Below are 23,823 nucleotides of genomic sequence, written 5' to 3'. Positions count from 1 at the left end.
GCATATTTCATCTTGTTTTTAAAATGTAATGGAAATGTGTAGGTGACATTTTAAGAGCAGGTGCCTTTTAGTTTTCTCAGTTGGAGATTGCAGTTGAGGTCGTGTTGGTTTATAGTAACATGTCACCCTGGAGCTGAGAGCTTCTCATTGCGTGGCAGTTCTTAGACCACGTGTGCCTGCGTTCGTGGCGTAGTGAGTCTCCGTTTCTGCTTCTCCAGTGACTCTGCAGTGTGATATTACTTCACGTGGTTCTATTCAAGGAAACATACCTGAGCAGCGGGCGCACCCCCAACACAACAGGTGTTCACGCCCCCAGACAGGGAACAAAACTCCAGGGTGATGCTTGGTGATTGCCAAACCAAATAGTTGCTGGGGGCTCTGCAATCAGTCTTCCTTGGCATATCCTGGTGGATGTTTAGACCTCGCGAGAGGGAACTTTCCCAGGTTCATTTGTAAGCATTTTCTCTGTGCTGCTGCTGTCTTGGGAGGGACTGGTTGAGGACCTGTTCGATGATAGGACTCTGAGGCCTCAGCGTCCGTTTTGTCTAGCACGGCTGCCTTGCCAGGTGGTTTCCGGAGGACTGAATGTGCAGACGTTGAAGGGCAGAGACGACTAGAAAAGGGGGGAACTTGGAGCTTCCCACTTGGCGCATGCTCTGAATCCAGCCCACCATCTGCTGGTAGATGCAGCCGAGGTACCAGGTGACAGCTCAAGATCTGAGCATGGCCTTTGGTGGTGTGTGCCATGCGAGCCAGCTGCCACGCCCAAGGGATGGACTGCCCACATCCCTGAGCAGCTGGGCATTCCCCACCCCTGGCTTCTGCTGCAGGGCTAGGAAGATGCCTAGTTAAACAGCCACATGCAAGCATATGGAGCCCTCGGTCATTCTCCTTTCCCAGGAGTGAGCCCCAGTTTGTCCTGTTTGGCAGTGATAAGGGAAAGAATTCCAGCTACCTCCATGTCATGTCATGGCACAGATCTTTGTATTTCGTTTATGTAAGAATTCTACATGCCTTCGGAAGCAGTCTCATCAGAAATCTCCCTTGTGTTTTTCTGTAGGAACTTACGTTGCATTGCAACGTAATCACATTAAATGTGATTCACTGAGAAAATGAGTTTTGCTGCTCAGAATAAATGGGAAAGGCAATACTGCCATTCTGAGTAAAGGATGTGCCCTGGGTGGTGGACCCTGCTTCGGTTTTAACCGAGAATGGGCGGAGGCGGATGGTCTTTCTCTGATCCTCCTACGCAGTTGGGGAAATGGTTCCAGTTTGACCACTCAGAGTGAAGAAGAGTGAAGACAGCTTTCATCAGCGTCCATGCACAATCAGTTCTGCATTTGCAGAAATCACCTACAGTGGCTTTTGCTTTGAGTGGCTTTTCCTGTGACTCTGCTAACGCTTCCTGCCGACTTCGGAGGTGAAAGAGTTTCTGTGGCTTTGAGGAGCCACAGCATCTTGAAAGTTGATTATCTTGTAATTTGGACATTTTGAGCATCACTGTCCAGGGTATGATTTGATGATTGTAGTTTTTCATGTTAGTCCTAATTTAATGCTTAAATAGGTGATAGAGATTTTAGCACTTCCATTTTGTAGGTGCAGAAATCGAGGCAAACACATCATTTGCCTAAGGTCATACCGCGGAGTCACGACAGCTCCCACCATCGCCTTCCTGTCTCATTCTGTTTCTAACGTGTTATGATTGGCACTTCTTGCACTGACCTCCGTCACGATCTGTTAACAAGTGCAGTTGTTGGTCTGTGATACTGTGGTCACTGATGATCTGTGAAGACTGCAAAGTCCCTTCAAGACACCGGTCAGATAGTTTCAGTGCTTTGTGACTTGAAGCTGTACATTCTGTAGCACAACAGAGAATGCGTTCTGTGGGAGCTGCTGTTGCTTCACAGACATGAGGTGGGGAGATAGGAAATAGGAAAAGTGCAGGAAAATGTGCAAGCGAGACGGCTTAGATTTAGGGCCTGAGAGCTGGAGTTGAGAGAGGAAGAAAAAAGACAGAGAAAGAAGGTAAATTATTTACCAAACACAAATGAAGGATTGTACCCCTAGATTGGGAAAATGTTATATAATAAAAAGCAATGATTTCCTTTAAAGATACCAGATGTATAAGCAAAGAAAAATAGATGCTTAGCTTTAGAAGCTCATTTTGCCCGTGGATTTCAGCCTTTCTTTTTTTGCAGGGAGGAGTGCCTTGCTCTTGTGTTTTTATGTTTTTGCTCTGTTTGCTGTCACTAACAGCATGCTGGAGAGGAATTTGAGGAGATGGACCATGGGAATAAATGGCATGAGGTTGGCATGGGGAAATTTACACTCAGGGCAGATTTCAACATTCCTTGAGCAGTACCATTAGCAGAGTAATTAGAGGAATAGCATTTGACTTTATAAGTGGGCTAATATTAAGGAGAACTTTAATGCAAGCAGTAGATCTATATTTTAATAGAAAATATTTGGTGCTGTGTAATTCATGTGTACCATGATTGCCATTCTCAGTGTTAACACATTGATCAGTTTGTTTGTGACATATAAAAAGCAAAATTTGATTAATAACTAATTTTTGATAACCGTTTCAATTAAATTATATATTTATATATAATTTTAAAAGTACTTTGGTCTCTACTAATGGAAAAGTGCATAAAAATTTTATGTAATCCAGGTATTTATTTTATAAAAAAAACAAATAATAATAGGTACCATTAAGGTAGTTCTACATGTTGGCATCCAGTCTCTGGTTGTATGTAATGCAAAGCACGGTGACAAACTTTCCATATGTGTTTGTATTTGGTCGACATAATTTTCTAATTTAGGTTCCTGTTTGTGTATCAGGATGGTCATGGTGGGACATTCAGTGTATTTCAGGTCACCTTGTCGTGGTCAGTAGAGATTGCTTCCTGTAGATTGGTTCTAGTGTTTTTTTTTTTTTTTTTGAACACTTATCATAAATCTTGTAATTATCTCATTTTTACTGTGAATGTAGATTCAGAACTTTTGATTCTTAGAAAATATTTCTTAGTGGATCTTATTTTTTACTTTTTGGACAATCTGTACTAGCATGGTTAAAGGCAATATACACCAGTTAAATTAATGTTAATATATTTAATCCTATATTTACAGAATACTGTCAGTTTAATACAGAAACAATACAAACATTATTGAGGAGAAACTTCACATTTTTTCATACATACCAAGTCCTTGAAATCTAGTATGTATTTTAGGTTACAGCTCACCTGAATTTTAAGATTTCATTACCTCATAGAAGTTGTGACTGGTGACTATCCTACTGAAACATGCCACCTAAACTCTGATGAAGTCTCTGAAATAAGTACGTTTATATCAGATGAAACATTGTATCTACATTTTATAATAGTTTAGGATATACCCTACAAAACCTAGGAAACAAGTTAGATGTCTGTATGATGTGGTTTGTGGATTTAACCATCGTAAGCCAGTATGGGAGTCTGTTATCACATTGACTAGCTCAGGTGCTTGAGGGTGTTTTTATCCGGATAGTCACAGGCTGGTAACTTCAGGGAGTGATGTGCGCTCTTGTTAGAATTCTGGGTAAGCTGTCAGATGCACGGGTTAAGAAGATGCTTGGATGCCTGAGTTTGCTTCTCGGGTCCCCTTCCTGTGGAAGCCTTCTGCAGTTGCACACCCTGGGAGACAGCAGGTAGACGGCTGCAGCCTTTGGGTGCTTACCACCTAGTAATGAAGCTTTCTGGTTGAGTTCTAGGCTCCTGGCTTGGCCCTGGCTCGACACCAGCTCTGGGGGCTGAGTGACTCTGTGGATGGAAGTCTCCCCATGTTTCTCTCTGGTTGCTGTTCTGTGCCTTTCAAATAAAGTGAAAATAAAATAAGTAAATAAGGTATTTTGAAGGATTTTGGCAGGGTTTTTTAGCTAATTCATCAGCTTAAAATAATTCAGAAACATGACTCTGAAACACAAAAATGTACTGATGTTATTGAGGTCATATGATGTGCCCTGAGCTAATGGAGACTAGAAAGCTGTGCTGGTAACAGGAGCACATTGGCAGGCCTGGAAGTGCAGGGAGCAGTCTCAACCCTGGCCTGAATCACATGTTTAAAACAGTTCATTAAAAAAATACTTATTTTTGGGGGGGGAAGGAAGATTTATTGCAAGGAGAGACAGAGATCTATCCACGGGTCCTCCCCCCAGATGGCGACAAAGGCCAGAGCTGAGGCCGTCTGAAGCTAGGAGCCAGAAGCTTCTTCTGGGTCTTCTATGTGAGTGCAGAGGCCCAAGGACTTGGGCCATCCTTTGCTGCTTTCCCAGGCCATAGCAGGGAGTTGGGTGGGAAGTGGGGCAGCTGAGACTTGGGCCAGCACCCAGTGCCATAGGCAGAGACTTAGGCTAGTATGCCACAGCCCAGAGCCTGTAAGTGGTTCATTTTCAAGAAGTGAAGCCAGATTACTGAAATCATTCCCTTAACTCCCACCATTTCTTTAAGGATTTTGCAAAAGAAGAATATTTAAACCTCAATTTAAAAACTGAAAGCTAGAATGTTTAGGAGCTAACTTTGGCTCACCAAGCAATCAGCTGTGGCATCCGGGGGAAGCTACAGTCATGTGGAGCTGCTTCAGCTAAAATTGAAGTGTGGCTTGCAATTCAGGGAGCATGCACAGGACAGCTCTGCATCAAGTCCACGGGGTTCTGATGTGGGGCTGATTGTGAATGAGCTACCAAGTAGATCACGGTCTACAAGAAAATAAGGATTTGATGAAATGGGGATGCTGTGAGCTGTCAGTCATGAGGTCCCAGCCTGGGAAGTCGGCTGAACAGGGATAGCAAGCTTGCCACTCTTCCAAGGGTGCATTTGCTCCAATAGCGATGTTTGCAATAACCAAGCTCAACAGCCCCATGAATCTGACATGCCACAAAGATGCCATCCTGCTCGGGAGTGTTTCCTTTTAAGATACTGTGGATGAATGTGTTTAAGGCGTTTTTCACTTTGGGATGCTGTACTCTCGTGGTTCAGGCTGCTGTGGGCAGAGCATTTGTAACCCTGTGTGTTTGTATCATATGTCTACATTGTGCTCAAGCTGTTCGCCTGCAGTTAACCTAGACCTGTATCCATAGGGAAGCCCCATCTCTTGATTTTATCCCATGAATGCTCCTTGGAGCCATTCCCAAGTGCCAGTGAGTAAATGTATCATCCACCTACTATCCTGTGACACATTTTTCTTTTCTGTCACCTACTAGCAATGTCATGATTTTTTTCCAGTGTAGTTTGTAAGTCTTTAGTCTCACAGGAAATTAACACCTTCACCTTCTCGAGTTTATCTCAGTGTTTAGTGTTTTTAGGTGGTTTTTGGTTTTCTTGGTATCCTGCCTACTTTGAATCATTTTGAATTACTTGAGGTGTATTTCATAGGTAAAACGATTTTTTTCTCACTTTGAGTAGGATTACTACGAATATTATGTAGGCATTTCATAGTTGTTTGCTAACAGGTGTTTGCAGAAGAGATTTGGAGTGGTGCTGCAGCCAGTTCCGGCTGTGCGGGTCTCCTTCCATCCCCGTCTGTTTACCTCGACGGAAAGCCTGGCTGGGTTCCTTTTTGCCTGTTGGTTTGCTGGTCAAATCCGGTTTAAATGCCACCAGTAGTGGACGAGAGCTTTCCATCTTCAGCTGAATTCCCATCATCCTTCTCCCTGTGTTTTGTTGCCGTTTGGGAATGTTGGTCAGCCTGTGTTTGCCTCTTTCCCATGTACTGCCCCTTCCCTGAGGTCTGTGACTTCTTACTGTCGCCGCTGAGCTGGCTGCTTTGACTGCCATGTTGTAGCTCCTTGCTGCGTTACACAAGAGAGTGGGAGAGACGGGCTCTGGTGGCGGTGGCCGAGAGGCAGGAGGTGGAGCGTGAAGGGCTTCCTGGGCCACGGGGGAATGACCGCTGTCCGGGAGGACGGGCAGGTTTGCGCCTAGGGCCCCTCGCAGGAGCACGTGTCCCGGTGGTAGTGTGAAAGCTCTGATGCCCCACGCCGAGGGAGGCGTAGCTCTCCGGCAATGCATCAATTCTCCCAAGCTTTTCTAGAGCCAAATACTCGCTCTGGTAATGATCAGTTTCCTGTAAATATCTCTTGATTTATTTCCCCCGACATTTAATAATGCATGTGCATTATGAAAATTAATGGAAAAAATAAAGATATAAGCTGACTCAAACCAGATAACCCCGAATAAATTTAGTTTTGCCAATGCAATTAGCTTGGGATTTAGAGTGATAATTAGTAATGATTAACAGGATCTAGCAATATAGTTTTATTGAATTACAGAGAAATTGTGATTTATCTTCAAAACACATTTATATTTTTCTGTGTATGGAGATAATCACTTCAATAATGTAGCATTGAACATCATGAAAAAAAAATTATTAGAGCAAATTAAACTTTATTTCCCTTAACCGTAGTAGAATCCAGGAATAGTCGATGATAGAGAAAGCCAAAATGAAGGAAACAAATCAGGAAAGGCAGCTTCAGCATTCTCTTTGAAGTGCTTGTCTGAAGGGACGGGACCTGAAGTAGGACAGGTTACAAAGACGGAGTCTGTCGGATTACGCTCCTGCTCCCCGGTGACGGTGGGTGCTGAAGGGTGACGGTGGGTGCTGAAGGGTGACGGTGGGTGCTGAAGGGTGCGAGATGTTTCCTTGATCTCAAAGGCTTGTTGGGCCGCAGACCACCATGCAGTTCGTGACAGCTCTAACACACACTGCCCCGCAGCGTAAGGACAGCAGTGCACTGACACGACAGTCACAGCCTAGCTTAAACAGGAGTCACAGTGCGGGCAAGGGTTTTATTTACTTATTCCTTTACTGTTTTTTGTTTGAGACAAAGGAGAGGGAGGGAAGGAGGGAAGAAAGAGTAAAGGAGGGAGAGAGAGAGAGGTGTGGGGAGAGAGAGACTGTTTGCTTTCATTCTGCCCTTCCCTCCTTCTCCAGTGGCTGAACCTGGGCCTGGGCGGGACCAGGAGTTGGGGATCTTCGTTTTTACTTTTTGGACAATCTGTCACGTGCCCTGGGCGTCGGAGAAGCCTCCCGCTCTTGCTGTGGGCGCTTCTGCCCATGGAGGCTGACCACGCTTCTCCTTGTGGTCTAGGAGGATCCTTTATGTCAGCAACTAGTTAGCATGTGTGCAGCGGAAGAGCAAGGATGCCACAGAGTCACAGCTCAGAGCTTCTCACCACAGGGACTTCCTGCTTACACCCAACTGACTGATTCTTCAGCAGCGGATTAACTCGGGAGCGGTGTGTGACCCTGAAACACCAGCGTGCAAGTTCCTCCTCGTGACGTGGAACAATGAGCTCAAGAGTTTGGGTTCAGAAACAAAGAAATCACAGTCCTCAGTTCTCTTTCTCTGTCTGGAAATTACACCTCGGAACGGTCAAGATGACTCTGGTTTAAGGAACAGTGTCTCGTGTAAGACACCGTGACATGTGAGACCTACAGCATCCTTAGAAAGGAGAGCCGGAAGGCTGCGTGGCTGGCTGAGCTGTATCAAGTAGCTCGTTTAGGACAGCTTGTGCTATAAATGCTAGAATGAATGGCAGCACTGTTTTTTCCTCCCTTCCAAATCACAACTTCTGCAATCAGGGCTTTGAATGGTTAAACACAGCGTGTGCGTGTGTGTGTGTGTGTGTGTGTGTGTGTGTGTGTCTCGGTTGTTGCTGCTTTTCAGGCCAGAGGCGTCTCCTGGACCATAAACGAGTCCCCTCTGGCCCTTAGTCAGAACAAGTGAGCCAAGTTTAACTTCTGTAACAGAAGCAACTGTCGTGACATCTCATGTGTGGATTATATGTTTTGCTCCTCCAATCGTCCCTTCTTTCCTCTGGTTTGTTAAATAGACTTCACTGTTGGTGGAATCCCAACTTCCCCTCTGTGTAGTATTTGAAATCAAGTGAACTGAAGAGGATACAATCAGGTCCCCGCATCCTGCCGAGTGCCTTCCTGCGTGGGTCAGCCGCTCTCATCTCGGGAGAAGGCTTTGCAGTGAGGACAAATCCACGTGTGTGCCTCTTGCCACTGCGCGCCTCAAGTGGAAAGGCCAGAGAGGCCGTGATGAAATGCAGAATTACTGTGTCAGTATTAGCAAAATGCTTGTTGTTTTTGTTTGTTTCTAAGATTTATTTTTATTGGAAAGGCAGATTTACACAGAGAAGGAGAGACAGGAAGTTTGCTCTGTAAGTGGTTGCAACAGCTAGAGCTAAGCTGATTTGAAGCCAGGAGCCAGGAGCTTCATCTGAGTCTCCCACATGGGTGCAGGGTCCCAAAGCATTGGGCCATCCTCTGCTGCTTTCCTCGGCCGCAGCCAGGGAGCTGGAAGGGAAGTGGGGCCTCTGGGATGTGAGCGGGCGCTCACATGAGATCCCAGTGCTTGCAAGGCAAGGATTTGGCCACTAGGCTATGATGCAGGTCCAACTTCTGGTTGTTCGTAGCACACTAGCTTGCCCGAGCTTTTTGCAGTGCCTTCTTACTCCTCCCATCCCTAGGAAAGTTTGAAATTTTCTGTGTATTATACTTTTGATTATTGAAATGGTGAAAAAATTGTGTTTCCAGTTTTCATCCTAATAAATCATTACTTGTTTTGATAACATTGATGTTATAGTATTTTTGAGATAGTTCCTCAAACTAGTATTCCTGTGTCAAAGATTTGTAGTGAAATGTTGGAATATTGATAAATCAGAATTACACATGTAATTTTGAATTAGAAGAAAATGAAATTATATATCAGTCTCCTGACATTCTGTTCACAATAACACAGTAGCTAAACTTACCTTTCTATAAAAAGCTTTAAAATGCAATTGTAAAAATAGATGAAAACTAAAAGTATGTGTTTTTTCCCCTTAATTTTAGTCACGATTTCATTGGAGAATTTACAACGAGCTACCGGGAACTTTCTAGAGGGCAGTCTCAGTTCAATGTGTATGAGGTGAGAAACATTTTATTTTATCCTTTTCACTAACTTTTTACACTTTAAAAATATGTGTTTTGCAAAGGATTTGCAAAGGATAAGTGCTGGAGATTAATTTAGCGCTGGTAAATGGTTCTAAGACTCTTTAAACTTGGGAACAGACTTGTTTCTTAGACTGAATGGAATTACTTATGTTGTTTGGCATTTTTAAATCTGAAGTGATTTTGGAGTTCTGCCTCTGTGGTCCTGGTGTAGGTTCAGCTGAGTTTCATGTTTACTTTTTTCCAGGTCAGTCCTTACGTTTTGTCTTTCTGCTAGCTTGTTCTCCACACCTTTCCTAACAAACAAAAGAAAAAAAGTGTGCGTTTGAGCGGTGGCCGTGGCAGTGCATGGTGGCCGTGGTGTGCGGGGGGTGCCTGTGGCCCCTTGGTCATGTGCCCGGAGTGCAGCCAAGGGGCCATGCACTGGGGTAGCTGCCCACTGGGAAGCCGGGATGAAGTTCCTGGCACCAGGTTTGGGAGTGAACTAGGGAAGATAGGGTCTCTTGCTGTCTCTTCTGTGTCTTTCTGCTTTTGAAATAAATGATCTCAAGAAAGTGGGACAGAAACCCATGAAAGGCAGCACCCAGTAGACAGCCTTAAACCACCTTGCCAGCTGGTCACTGGCCGCGTGCTGGAGCACACAGCATATTTTAGCACTGTTTTTCCTGATCTGTGGAGGTGTTACAGGGTTTAGAGGCTAACAACGAAAGTAACTTCCGTTCTTGTCCCACATGAAAAAAACAATTTTCTTGCAGATAGTTGAGGAAGCAAAGTGAAATTTATTGTCAGAAATCCCTGCTGCAGCTCCAAGACGCGCACTAAGAGAGAAGCAGTCAGTGTTGGTGAGGGCTGAGTTTGGTAAACACACTTTCTGGGTCCCCCCCAAAAAGGCGTGAGGGAGGATCAATTCAAGACTGGAGAGGAAACTCAACAACATTCCGAACAGGTAGTCTTGTGCAGCTTGCCCGGACAGAAAGGATGTGACTGGTGATTTCCTCCCATTCTCATCGTAAATTCAATCACCTGCCCCGTTTCCATGCTTTCTCACTATCAAACCTGAGATGAATGCAGAATAGGGCCAGTGCCTTGGCATAGTAAGTTAAGCCTGCCTGCAGCCCTGCTGTCTCGTATGTTGGAGCACCAGCTGGAGTCCCAGATGCTCCACTTTCAATCCAGTTTCCTGCTAATGTGCCTGGGAAAGCAAAGTCCTTGGGCCAATGGGCCAAATGAGGAAAGCAGAAGAAGCGCTAGGCTCCTGGCTTCAGACCGGCCCAGCTCTGTCAGTGGCGTCCTTTTTAGAGAGTAAACCGGCAGGTGAAGGATCTCTGTCTCTCCTTTCAAATGAAAGTAAATATATCTTGTCAGAAAACAAAACAGTGATGGAGGCTGACATTTTGATTTGATCAAAGATAGCTTTGGGGAGACAAGCACTTTGCATTCTCTCAAAGAGACTTTCTGGCTTTGCTGCTTTTTAAAGAGAAAAAAAAAAAGAGAAAGTCTGGGCGTTCAGGAAAGTGGAGTGTGTGTTGCAGCTGCCTCTGCCTGGCTGCCCAGTTGCTGTTCTTATGAGAAAACCAGGAACCCAGGGGACCTCGCCTTTCTAGAGAGCGTGGTTGGGGAGAGGCAAGGTTTAACGTTACACGTTTCTGAAGGATCCCACTTTTGTCATTTCGCCGGGAGCCATGACCCTAACTGCCTCATAACCCATCTAAGCACAGTGTCACGAAGGCTCTGGAGCTGTTCCCTGCCAGCTCATCCCTGAAATTGGCTTTTTTTAACTTAAAAGTAGAGAACTCCCTTCACCTGCCACCTCGTACTAGACTCATTCGTTTATGTATTTGTAAGAATTCTGAAGTGTTACTGTCCCCATCTTCTGTATTAGACCTGCTGGGTATTCAGAGATGAATTTAAGATCTCAGTGTGCCGTAGGGAAGGCAGGCAGATGAAGTATGCATCGTGTAGCTTGAATTCTTGATCCAGCTTATTCTGCTCCCTCAGTTTTTAAGCCGTTCTGGTCGGCACCGCTTTATGGAATACCTGGTCACTTCTCCGCAGGTGATTGGAGAGTCCTGTCTGCTGGCCGCCGTTTCCCTGCTTAGATCTCTGTTCTGTGGACTGGGTAGACCATGGTCTGCTGGAAGCATCGGTTGAAGTCTACAGTCATGTTTAGCATCTTATCGGCATGCTCTCAGCTCACTATTTCTCAGACTTTGTAGAGTGCTGAATTTGTTTTCATTTTTTATCGGAGTCCTGGGTTAGATGAATAAATCCCAACTCAAGTAATAGTTATTTGTACATTCTTTCATCTTTATTTCCTGGTAAATACTTTCTGCATCTTTGGGATTGAGGTGAGCTGACAGACCTGTCTGAAGACACTCATGTATTCCGTTTTCCCGGTGAGGTTGACACGGGCCTCATTGTCCTGTTTCTGGGAGCCTTCCATCTTGTACAGATTGTGTTCATACTTCCTTACAGCAAAGGAGTAAAAATTTAGCATCAATAGGCCTTTACCTACAGTTAGGTGTTAGTGTTTTGTGGAATTAACCATCACATGAAGCGATTGTGAGGCCCAAAAACCTCTTATTCACTGGGTCATATCCTGTACTAGGTTATTCAATTTTAATAAAATTTGTTTTTTAGATACACTTTATTTTACATTTTCTACAAAATAATCACACTTACTTAGGACTTTGGATTTTCATCATCTGTTATTCAGAGATAAAAACGGTTAAAGATACTTGGTGAAGGAGGCAGGTGAGAAGGGTCCTTCAGACAGGTGCTGCTTGTTTTTGTCCGACGATCACCAGCGAGTTTTGCCAGATCACTGTCCAGAAAGTGAGCTAGACGACTGAACAGGCATGAGAGGCGAAAGTAGTAGATCAAACTGCGTCTAAAAATCTAGTGTAGAATCTAACATTTTATTTTTTTCGTTTGTTTGTAAGGTGGTGAATCCTAAAAAGAAAGGGAAAAAGAAAAAGTATACAAACTCTGGAACAGTAAGTGGAGTTGCATGTTCTTCGTGAGATGTCCGCAGGAGCGGATAAGGCCTGTTGGAAGCTGTATTCTCAGGGAGCCTGGAAGCTGCTTCTACTTGAGCTTTGTCTCACATGGAGGGTAGTGTGAAGAAGCAGAACAGAAAAGTGAGCTGTGCTGAGGAGAAGTCAAGATGGAGAACCTGGTGCCACGGCTTGCTGCACGTCACCCTCGGGGCTGTGTTCCCTGGGAGGGCTGCACCTTTTCTCATTAATGCACTTCTCACTCAGAGCATCGGAACAGAGAATTGGCAGACGTGAAAAAGTTTAAATTCTAAAGGGCTGTCCATGCCCTTAAGAAGCTGCACTTCACTGTTGAAACTGTGCAGCCCTCATGGATGTTATAATGCATGAACACGGCGCAGGTGAACCCTGCAGTGACTCAGCACCAGAGTGCAAAGATAAATGTACCTGAAAATTGTCTGAAAAGATCAGTGCTGTTACATCTGGAAGAAAAAGTGTTGAAAGTTTCCCTTAAAATGAGCATTCAGAATTTTCTCTGCATTTCCATGTAAAGTTGTCTGTGGGGTGACACCTGGAGGAGGGGGGTTGAGACCGAGCCTCGTGGGCGGCGCCCTGCCCGCCCGGGCTCCCTGGGCTCCCTGGGCTCCCCGGCCTCATGGTCGGCGCCCTGCCCGCCCCGGGCTCCCTGGGCTCCCTGGCCTCGTGGACGGCGCCCTGCCCGCCCCGGGCGCCCTGTCTGTGCTGGTTCCCTCAAACGGGAAGTAACACAGTGGAGTTTTTTTTTTTTTCTTTTTTGATTTTTTCCCTTTCTGTCAATTTTAAATGTAAGAACAGTCAGTTTTCAGTTCTAATAGATTTTTAACGACGTGCCAGGTTTTTGTGGTCTGTCAAATGGTAGAAGATATGATTTTTTTTGTCAAAAAAAATTAGTATTTGAAATGTTATAGTTACTCCTAGTGGATAATTCTGGATTTTTTTTTTCTAGGTAACCTTACTTTCCTTCTTGGTGGAAACTGAAGTTTCCTTTCTTGACTACATTAAGGGAGGGTGAGTAATGCTTAGCGTTCCTTCGACAGTGTGCCGATGACCTGCAGGGTCACGTGGGCGTGCACCTCTTGTGATTGTGTTCTGAAAGCACTTACACACCAAATGCCGTTGGATGGGGGCCAAGTTGCACGTAACTCTCACTTAACCAAGAGAAAGGGGCTTTATTGTATTGCCACTGATCCCAGGTGAAGATGTTAGGTCTACTTTCTTGCGTGTTTCTAACTGGTCAACCTGCAGAACATGTCACTGTTTCAAAAGCTTGGCAGCCGACCCGAAGATGTGTGTACTGACTGTAGGATGGTGGGGGCATGCTGCTTGTCGGAGTCCCGGTGGGGAGCCCGTGGGGTCAGTCAGGTGTGGCTCCCCAGGCTACCAGGCAGGAGGCATTTCACAAGGACGATGGCCACTCTAACCCATTCTCGAAACTTTCCAGGAAAAATTCCTTGGTGTTGTTGCATTGTGCATTTTCGCACTCTGGCAAACAGGGAGCTGTTTCCAGCTGTCCTTGTATTTAACCCAGCTGGACCGTTGTGAGCTGGCCAAGCACCCCTACCACAGCATGCATGGTCGCACAGGACCAAGTGTCAGGACTCTGATGTGCAGATTCGGTAAGAGGGAGAGCTGAGTGTGTGAGGGACTTGTGAGCACTGACAGTCCGTGGCCTCAGCCGTGTAAACCATGTCCAGTCCTGCCTGCACGGGACAGTGACTTCAAGCCGGACAAGGGACACAGGCCAGTTCACAACAAAGATTGAGCATCCATGCTCTAATTTGGGGAGATAAAACAGAACCTGACTCAATTTTGGAATCTTTGCAGTTAGAAGGGGAGAAATGGAAATCAAAGGCGAGCTTACATGCAAGCGATGTTTGGAATCCGTCCACTCTTTTTCATGATACACACTTTCATAAACTTTTGTGAAGATCTCCTCTTGTTTAGCTATCTTGTGTTCAACTCTGAAAATTCCCATGGTTTCAGTGAAGTTAAAGAAAAAGCATGAAGTAGATAAAAGTTGGCCCAAACTCCTTGGTATTCCAGCGTCTATGTAGGTGTTTATGGGAAAATTCCCAGTTGAGGTTTTAGACAGATGAGGTTTTTTTTCTGTGTAAAATGCAGTTCTGGAACAACCTCCCTGCACCTTCCTGCTCAAGGGGAAGCTGCTGGTTGCTTAGGCTTTTGCAGAGCCTTAACTGAGAAGTAAAGCCAAGGAACTCAACGGGCTGAGACTACACCGTTTAAACTCTCATTCTGGCCGCTCAGAATGGTTAGTGGGGTTTTCCTGGGTTCCCCTGGTCCTGTTGTCCTGCTTGAATTGTATAAACCACGTGTCTTAGACTGACTTCCTTGAAACAGAGCAAAGGAGGCAGGCCAGACAGCTGAAATATGCAGAAAGAGGTGACTAGGTTGTGCTTTAAAGTTTCAGATCTCTCCTCATGCTGTCTCTCAAAAAGATGGTTGAGTCAAAAATAATAAAAATGTTATTTATCCTTTCATGAGCCAAAGCAGAAATTATTCAGCAGTAACAAGGAATATTTTTAAACAGCAAACAAAATTGTTTTCCTAGCTTTAATTCACCCCCCGCAGGAGAACCCCCCTGGATGCCCGGTTCTTCGTGTCTGCTGCTGCAGGCTGCCGGGATGCTGGGGCTTAGGGATATGGACATTTCCGTGAGAATACACCCTTGGTGATTGGTGGAGCGGTGTTGTTAGCTTGTTAAATCCCTGAGACGCTGTGTGCAGCTTTCTTAGGCAGGTTTCTTGATCAGGGACCTGACAGAGTGACACTTCTGAAACAGCCAGGAGTCCATTGTTATGCAAATGGAATCTGAAACAAAAATTGAACCACTCTTGTCATTCGCTTTTTGGATAAACAGCAGTGCCGCGGTTTTCCTGGAGGCTGAACTACATTTTAGGACTTGAGGCAGTGAAAGGTTTTATTTTCTAAACAGAAGAATTCAGTCCATAAAGGAGTTTCATTATAATAAAAGTTGATTTACTCTTCAGTGTAATTGACTTTGCCACTAATTTTAATCACCCTACCTGCTTCATTGTTTATTCCTCTTATTAAAGCTAATGTCATGAGGCAGCATTTTGATGTTAGTTAACAGCAAAGTTTGTATAGTACGCATCGTATTCCCGCCTTGGTGATGATGAGCGGGCCCAGTGTCCAGCAGGCTACCTCCGGGAGTATCTTCACTGCTTTCCTTACTGTGGCTTGTGAAGTGTGCGACTCCAGGGCTACAGACTGCAGAAGGCACGTGCCTGGCTTCCCGACAGCCCTGAGGGCAGGGTCACACATTTGAGTCTGCCTTGTGTGCCAGGCAGCCCCTCTGCCTCCCCAGTCCTGCGGCCACCAGCACCTCTGAGATCAAGATCTAGAGAGGACCCTACCAGCCCCCAGCTCTGTGACTTTCAGTGAATAGGAAACAGATCACAGGTGGGGTTGCCTGCTGAGTGCCTGCTAAGCTGTGTGCTTTTATCAGCGAGCTGAGTGTATTAGAAACCCACAGAGCTGCAGACTGAAACAGTGTAGCGCTCTCATCCCACCAGCTGGGCTGTGAGAGACAACATGTACCCGCTGCATCTTCCTGTGAGTTCATTCTTATAGTTTTAGATTTGAGAAGCCGAGTAACAACCCTGCCGTCTGCAGGTCTGCTTCCCAGAGTCCCCCAGTGACAGGAAGTCCTCCCAGGTCTGCGTGTGGGTGGTAGGCGAATGTGCCCTGAACTCCGTGGTTTGGAGGTAGTGGACTGAGAGTCACTCAGTTGACAAGGTCTTGGGTAAATGTTTGCCCAAGAAGTGTGCACTGGTTCCAGAGGCCATGCCTGGGACTGCTTAGGAACTTGGCTTCTAGAATTAGTAGTTAGGATGTTCATATCCTAGACCTGTCTGTACCTGGTAGCATTACCTGCTTCCATGTCTGAGAAAAAGGAAACAAATAGTAAGAGCTGTGAGGCTAAGTGGTGTGTAGGTAGCTATCCATGAGTGATGGCTATTACATTAATGGGTTTAAAGTTCCACTTTTTTTCTAAGATTTATTTATTTTTATTGGAAAGTCAGATTTACAGAGAGAAAGATCTTTCATATGTTGGTTCACTCCCCACGTGGCCGCAATAGCCAGAGCTGAGCCAGTCTGAAGCCAGGAGCCAGGAGCTTCTTCTGGATCTCCCACACTGGTGCAGGGGCACAAGACTTTGGGCCGTCCTTGAGTGCTCTCCCAGGCCACAGGCTGGATGGGAAGTGCAGCAGCTGGGACGTGAACCTGCAAACCTGCACCCATATGGGATCCCGGGGCGTGCAAGGCGAGGACTTCAGGCACTAGGCTACCACGCTGGGTGAGGTTCCCATGTTTTATCTTACTTGCTCCTTATTGCTGGTGGGATGGTGGCATTGCCATGTTTGTGAGTGTGCAGTCAGCAAAGCTGTCGTGGTGTGTCGGTTCCGTTCCCGGATGGCTGCAGGGCAGTGCTCCCTGGCCGGGAGTCCTGTCCCCTGAGCACCACAGCTCAGATCTCAGACCTCCCCGAGATCTCAGATGAAAGGTTAATCTCCCATTAAAAAAAATAAGTCTCAGGAAAAAAATTAAAATTTTAGAGGAACTGCGGACCTTTCATAAATTCATTTTAAGTGCTGATGTGGACTTTTGGTACTTTTTTTTAAGATGAGTTGAATGTCATTCAGTACTTTTATCCAGAAGCTCCAACAGGAATTCCCTTTTCCCACCATGACGATGTTGGGAGCAGTTGCAGCTCTGCCATACAGTGGCGCCTTCCCTCCAGCACTGGCAGCATTACATGAATGTGCGCGACGGGCTGTGCTGTACAGGTGGTTTGGTTTTTTCCCTTAATCCAGTTTCTTAGTTGAAAAGTGAATATGCATGTCCTGGGTTTTCTATAGTGCTGCTTGCGGTGGCACCCGAGTGCCTTGTATGTGTCACATCAGGGGAGAGCTCAGTCTCGTGGCACTGTGTGGGGTCCGTCTGATAAACACAAAGCATGCTGTCCTCTATGAACACACCCCTGTGCCAGCGTGTGGCATCGCCGTGAACACACCCCTGTGCCAGCGTGTGGTATCGCCATGAAGCTCGCCTCTGCTCCTATCTTCAAAGAGGCTGCGCCCTGGCTGTCGGCTGCGCCCTGGCTGTCGGCTGCACCCTGGCTGTCGGCTGCACCCTGGCTGTCGGCTGCACTGTCTGGGCTAACATGCAGTTACCATCTAGGTACAGTGACGGCTTCCATAAGGTTCATTTCATCACTGGCTTCTGTTACCCTGATGATCGTTTCATCCTTGCCATCCATTTTCAAGTCAGAGAGCATCAGAACCCTGTGAGTTTGGCCAAAATGCTCACGGTCTACTTTGTGTCGGGCAGTTTCTTAGTCACATTGCATGGTGACGGTGCACAGTGAAGACTCAGCTAGATAATGGAAGAACAGTGGATTTTTGCGAAATTATTCCTGATAAATTTAATTAGTGGGTGAATGATTTTCTCTTTAAACATAAATCTTTACTTTGAAATATAGAAACTTTTGGGGGGAATATTGTGCCTATTGTGAAGTATTCCGTTGCCGACAGCATGCTTTGCAATCTCTGAAATAATAGTCCATTGAAATGTCTGGGGCTGAGAGGAGGAAGAGGACAAGGGAACAGTAATTTGGCAAAGACAGGTGATGGAAGAGAGGGGGAGAATTTATCAGTGATGTGGCTTAGTATATCCGTGCTGTAGTTCTATGGAGTGATGCTGTTCCGTGTCATCGTAGGTGACGTTGTAGGTCTGACACCACATGTGCTGCGTTTGCTCTAACTGAAGACGGATTGTACCACCGTTGATATGCCAGGGACCGCAACAGAAAGAATTGATTAAAACTGTGTGAGCTTAATAAAAGGAAGAATTGCCTGTTCTGACTGTGCAAGGGAGAGGATTAGCGTGAACCTGGAATCACTGAAGAAACGTGTTCTCTAACAAGTGGCATTCTCTGCTCATGAAAGTGCAGTTGCCATGGAGTTTTATTTCTGATGTTTAAAGGACTCCTCCGCAGTGCAGGTTACCCGATGTTGGAGAAGTTGGGGGTTCAGAACGCGTGGCTGTGCCTGGGGTGAGAGCTGGGCTGCTGGTGGTCCCAGGCTAGAGCTGCAGTTGGTGCGCAGTGCCTGACCCTCGGCCTGCTCGCTGCTCCGGCAGCTGCGTTGGCGTCTGAATGGGCGTTCTGCTGTTAGTTCGTACAGTTATTTGGGGCGTCCTGCTGTGTAGTTCATACAGTTATTTGGGCGTCCTGCTGTGTAGTTCGTACAGTTATTTGGGGCTTGGAGTTGATGTTTTGATGGCTCGTTTTGCTTCTGTTCCTTTTGATTTTTTTTCCCTCTAACTGCTAGTTAGAAAGAGTTTGAAAATCATGTATGTGTGTTTCTGGTATGTTCTTGAACCATAGGAACATACTCCTGCTTGAGTTTTACTTTGAACCCTCTTACTGTGTTAAAAAAAATTTTTAGTAAAACCGATCTTCGAAGTCTGGAGGAAGCGAGGGGCTCTTGTTAATTTCTGAAAACCGTGTTCCATGATGGCCAAGACCAGAAGCACAGGCAGGTGAGACACCAGGTCACTTGTCTTTTGTTTCTTTTTGTTCTGAATTTAAACACTTCGTCGATCCCTGAGAAATCCAAAATGCTTAAAAGGGTAGAGTGGAGCAGTTGTGGCATATTGGATTAAGCTGCTACTTGCAGGAGCAACATGAGCATGGGTTTGAGTCCCAGCTGCTTCACCTCTGATCCAGTTACCTGCCAATAAACCAGGAAAGCCGTAGAAGGTGGCCACGTGCTTGGGGCCCGCACGCCTGTAGGAAATGCCAGTGAAGTTTATCTCCTGGCTTCGGCCTGGCCTGGCCTGGCCTCTGGCGTTGCTGTCACTTGTGGAGTAGGCGGTTCTTTCTCTGTGTCTCTGGCTCTTCCTGTCAGTCTGTAAATCTGCTTTTCGCACAAATAAAACGGTTTTTTGTTTGTCTAAGGCAGAGGGCAGATTTCCATTTGCTTCTCGCAGTGAGAATTTTTGCCTGGATGGCACTCTCTAAAAGGGGTGGGTCATGTGGGGTGCGGTTTGGGGCTGGCAGGATGGGACCTGCGTATGTGCTGAGAAGCAGAGCGGGGGGTGGGTTGAGGGGCTGGTCAGATTGTTTGTGGTAACTGGAGGCTCCAGGATACCCAGAAATCTGACAGGCATTGTGCTGGGGGTCAGAAAGTGTGCTGACCTCAGGCCAGCAGGCAGCGTCCGTGGCAGGGGTAGGGCGCAGCTGCTTCCTGAAGACTTCTGGGGAACTGTGCGTTTCTGCTCCTCATGGCAGCAGTGCGAGGAGTGTGGTATTCTACTTAGAAATGAGGTGTGGAGAGCTTAAATCGCTTTTCCAGGGTTACATTCCTGATATAGAGATTTATAGGGTGGTGTCACAGAACCTCTTATTCTGGGGGGCTTTACTTGGGGAGTCACGTAATCCTGAGACTGGTTTATGGGTAAGATGGAGCCGTCTGTGCTGTGCACATGTAGATGAACCAGACTTAAGAAAGAGGAAAGAGCTGGGTCAGGAAAGGGTTCAAGCTCTAACCTATGGTGTAAAATAAGACCAAGGATGGTGCTGTGTGACCGTGCCTGGGTGCAGGGCGAGGCCCAGAGCCGGGCTGCACACGGTGCTGTGTGACTGTGCCTGGGTGCAGGGCGAGGCCCAGACCCAGGCTGCACACGGTGCTGTGTGACCGTGCCTGGGTGCAGGGCCAGGCCCAGACCCGGGCTTTATAGGGGGAAACCAAGGGACGGACGCCGGCTGGGCAGGAGGGGTGTGGGAGTTGGGTATGCTTCCCAACTACATTTGGCCAGTTGGAGATCCAGCTGCCTGTGGGTCTGAGTGTTTTGTCAGAGAAGGGACAAGGAAGTTCCTCTCAGGCTCACAGTACTCAGTGGGGAGAATGGAAATGAGTCTTGTGGATGTCTCCATCACGGTTGTTATTCTTGGTAATTCATAACAGCATCTGTACAAAAGACATCTAAGATGTCATTTCTCCTTCGGGGGCGGGGCTTGACAGGTACATACTCAAGTATACTTGTTTGGGGCCCTTTCCTGCAAAATGGAGTGTTCTTAGCTTGACATTTTGATGTCTCATTCGTGGTGTTTGCAAATGCAGTAAAGTGAAACAGAGACTTTCTGAACATGTACGTTTCGGCATCAGTGGGACGTGTGCGTTGAGCGCTCATGTGATGTTAGTACTAAGTTATGCAATTTGGCGGGCGTCACTACTTTATATTCTAGAATGTAGTACTGCTGTCTGAGTTTTTTGAAATCTTGCTCTTCCTTGTCTGTTTCTAAAGCCTAAAATGACAACTGAAGTAACACTTCTTAGCAAAATGTTTCAGGAGCTTACATGCAGTTGTTTCACGAATATTCTATCAGGAGTCGTGTGCGTGTACATTTCTTAATTTGACACATGATAGATTCTTTTTCTCTGTGGTGAGGCCTCACGCAGTATTAGAAGATGAAAAAGCGGAAGAAGATTTATGGCTGTTGTTAGGCTTACTTTTATAATGCTGTCATTTACCAAAATCTTCAGGATTTCTTGTAGCCTGAAGTAACAGTACTGCCAGAACCTTCTTTGAAACTATGAGTCAGTGCTTTGGAGAATCATGGGACATGGTATGTAAATGCCAAGTATCCATATGCCACAGGATGGGAAGTGGTACAAGTCCACTGAGGGACCAAATGCCGTGCCATCTTAGTCGTTTTTGCTAATAAAACCTGCAATCAGAGAAGCTCTGCGTTCAGGGATGGTGTCGGCCCCGGCTCTCGCCGGTAGTCAGCACACGGCAGCGTCTCAGTGGCCTGTGATGGTGGCGTGAGATCGAAGCAGGGAGCATCAGCCTTGTGTTCCGGGCGCGGTGCCTGCTGACGCACAGGTGCGCATGCCTGCGCGTGTGCGGGAGACGGCGCAGCCAGTCGTGTCATCAGTCGGCTCCTGGTGTCCTTCCGAGCTTGTGCTGTGCTTACCCGCTGTGGGGTCACCTGCGGCCTTACGCAGCGCTCAGTGCTGGACACAGCAGTCCTGGAGACTTTGTTCTGGTCTGCTCTGGGTCTCAATTGTGGCCTTGGGGCCTGCCTGTAGGCTTTCTTCGCTCAGGCCCTCTCGCTGTACCTCCCGACCCCGTCTTCATTCCTCCCCACCCTCCACCATCCCTTTCTTTTCTCTTTGATTCGTTCAACTCAGTAACATTTTTGTGTCTAAATTTTTGGCCTCCCAGTCATGTGTGGCACTTCACAGTCTTAGTGGGTCAGCCCGTTCTGAAGGCGCGTGTGCAGGAGAGTTCACTTTGGCAGCCATTGCTTTTCCTGGCAGCTTTGGCTTTGATGAGACCTTTGTATCTGAGACTATTCTAGTTTTTCCTCTTTCAGTGATTGCGCTCCTAAGTCCTGACTACCCCGGCCAACAAGTTAGAAACAACCATGGACTGAATGGATTCATTTTCTCAATACAGTAAAGTTTTGACGTAAAGCGTTCTGTACATGCTGCTTAAGAGAGATAAAACGAGGCTCTTTCACTACTACCTAAGGGAGATTGAACCAGAAACTAAATTTATAAATCCATCTTCATTATCTGCTGGGTTTTTACACACACACACACACACACACGCCCCTTCTGCTGTTTCACTTCTGGATGGCCAAGTCAGGAAGTCAGGGCAGACCCGTATGTAGCAGGGACCGAGTTTCTTCTCTCCGGCTCTTCCGAGGATCTCCAAGCAGGGAGCTGGCATGGGGAACATGCAGGATGTGAGCAAGCCCAGAGCCATGCCAAACGCCTGCTTCTAGAATCTTGATTATCATGCTGTTGGTATGGCATCTTTGTAAAGTTTTACTGTCTTAAAAGATTATGTATGTATTTTGAAAGTCGCGATTAGAGAGACATCCTCCGTCCACTGGGTTGCTCTTCAAATGGCTGCAGCATCGGGCGCTGGGCCGGGCCAAAGCCAGGACGTTCTCCCAGGTCTCCCCTCTGTATGGTAGGGTTCCAAGCCTTGGAACCTCTTCTGCTGCTTTTCCCAGCTCCTTCAGGGAATGGGTCACAGGCGGAGCAGCCAGGGCACAGACCAGCACCGCACACTATGCTGACGCCTCAGGCAGCAGCTTTGCTGGCCGTGCCACAGCATCACCCTGTGGTCTTTCTTAGGTTGTCACTATAGTACACTGTCCTTTATTGGATTGTTGTTACTATGCAGTTTGCAAATATTTACCTGAAGAAACAGAGTCATAAATATGAGCCTCTCATTTAAAGGTGAATTCAGATTCAAACGCCAGCACTTAGCACTGATACGAAATTTTACTGATTTTTCTCGGCATAGGTCTCCTTGTGCGTCGAAGGACGGGCGACTTTGTAAAGTTGCCAGGAGCTTAATTGACATAAACTATGTAAGCATATGTTATCCAAGCATGGCATGTAGTTTGAGATTCTCATTACTCTGTGCCCGGAACCAGTTGTAAACCCTGGCCTAGGGCATCGGTTGAGTTGCTGGGACTCTACCCAGTTCTTGGGGACTCGGAAGGTGTGTCCTTTCTGCTTGTTCACAGCCCCCTGCACGGCAGGCACTGCTCTCAGATAACAGGGCCAAAGCCGTGCGCCAGTGGGGACTGTCCTCCCCAGGCCCCCCGAGGGTATCTGGGTAAACGTCCTCCCAGCTGCCTCACTAGCTTTTCCAAAGGACTGTTCTCACTTTGCCTCATGCTGGTTAGTGCTGTGCCCCAAGTTAACCTATATTCTTAGCCTACAAACCCGATTTCTGCTGTGAGACGAAATGACTATATGACTATAAAGGGAACCTGTATTAATTTTTGTTCAATGAAAGCACAAAAGGTTGTACATTCCTTAGGAAAGGCGAGAAAAGTGCATTTAAGAATCATATGTGGGTCTTTCTAGGCTAATTTTTAAAACCGATTTACTGCATAAATGTTGTTGACAGATTACAGAGAGGCAAAGCTGGGATGGAGATCATCCTTGAGGTGGCTACTCCACTAAGGAGCTGGGCCAGGCCAGAGCCAGAGGCCGCTCTGGCCTCCCCTTGGGTGTCAGGGACCCATGTGCTTGGACATCGGCTGCTGCCTTTTAAGGCACATTGGAAGTAGAGCAGCCCAGGATTTGAACCAGTGACCTTGTGGGGTGCTGGCACGGCAGGCAGCAGCTTAGCCCGTGTGCCACAGTGCTGGCCCCCCATCCAGCTGCATCTTCAAGAAGGTGAAAATATTGCTGTGCTTCATACTGAGAAGACCTCTGCTGGAATCAGGATGCTGTTTAAATCCTGTCACCATTGGCACCATCACTGATGTAACAGTTCCAGATTTTGAAGTGTTAAAACAGTTGTGCATTGAATCCAAAATAATCCATGGCCAGTCTATTCACAGATTCAAATTATATACTTTTTAGTTAAAATCATGTTTCAGTGGGCCTAGTGTTTCATTCGCCACCTGGGACTCCCATGTTAAAGTGGCTGTTCTAAGTCCCAGCTCCCCAGCTTCAGCTCCGACTCCCAGCTCCTGCACGCTGGGACAGCAGCAGTACCGCACTCCCCGCACCTCGGTCCTTTCCTGGGTTCTGGGCACGTGGCTCGCAGCTCCTGCACGCTGGGACAGCAGCAGTACCGCACTCCCCGCACCTCGGTCCTTTCCTGGGTTCTGGGCACGTGGCTCACAGCTCCTGCACACTGTGGCAGCAGCAGTACCACACTCCCCGCACCTCGGTCCTTTCTGATGGCATCGAGCCGTGCTTGGGTTCTGGGCACGTGGCTCAGA

At 46.8% G+C, this 23,823-nt stretch overlaps 1 protein-coding gene across 2 annotated transcripts in view; it reads left to right on the top strand.

Annotated features, from left to right (window-relative positions):
* The window catches only part of CPNE8 (copine 8), a 174,181-nt gene that overhangs the window by 129,747 nt on the left and 20,611 nt on the right, over positions 1-23,823 (top strand). For both annotated transcript variants that reach the window (XM_058655967.1, XM_058655966.1), the window contains exons 11-13: positions 8,878-8,953; positions 11,919-11,972; positions 12,958-13,019. In XM_058655967.1, coding sequence (XP_058511950.1) covers positions 8,878-8,953; positions 11,919-11,972; positions 12,958-13,019 — 192 coding nt within the window. The remainder of the gene's footprint in view (positions 1-8,877; positions 8,954-11,918; positions 11,973-12,957; positions 13,020-23,823) is intronic.

This window comes from Ochotona princeps, chromosome 27 (assembly GCF_030435755.1).
Source record: "Ochotona princeps isolate mOchPri1 chromosome 27, mOchPri1.hap1, whole genome shotgun sequence".
NCBI lineage: Eukaryota > Metazoa > Chordata > Mammalia > Lagomorpha > Ochotonidae > Ochotona > Ochotona princeps.
The sequence above is the reverse complement of the archived record's forward strand: the minus strand, read 5'-3'. Positions and strand labels throughout refer to the sequence as shown.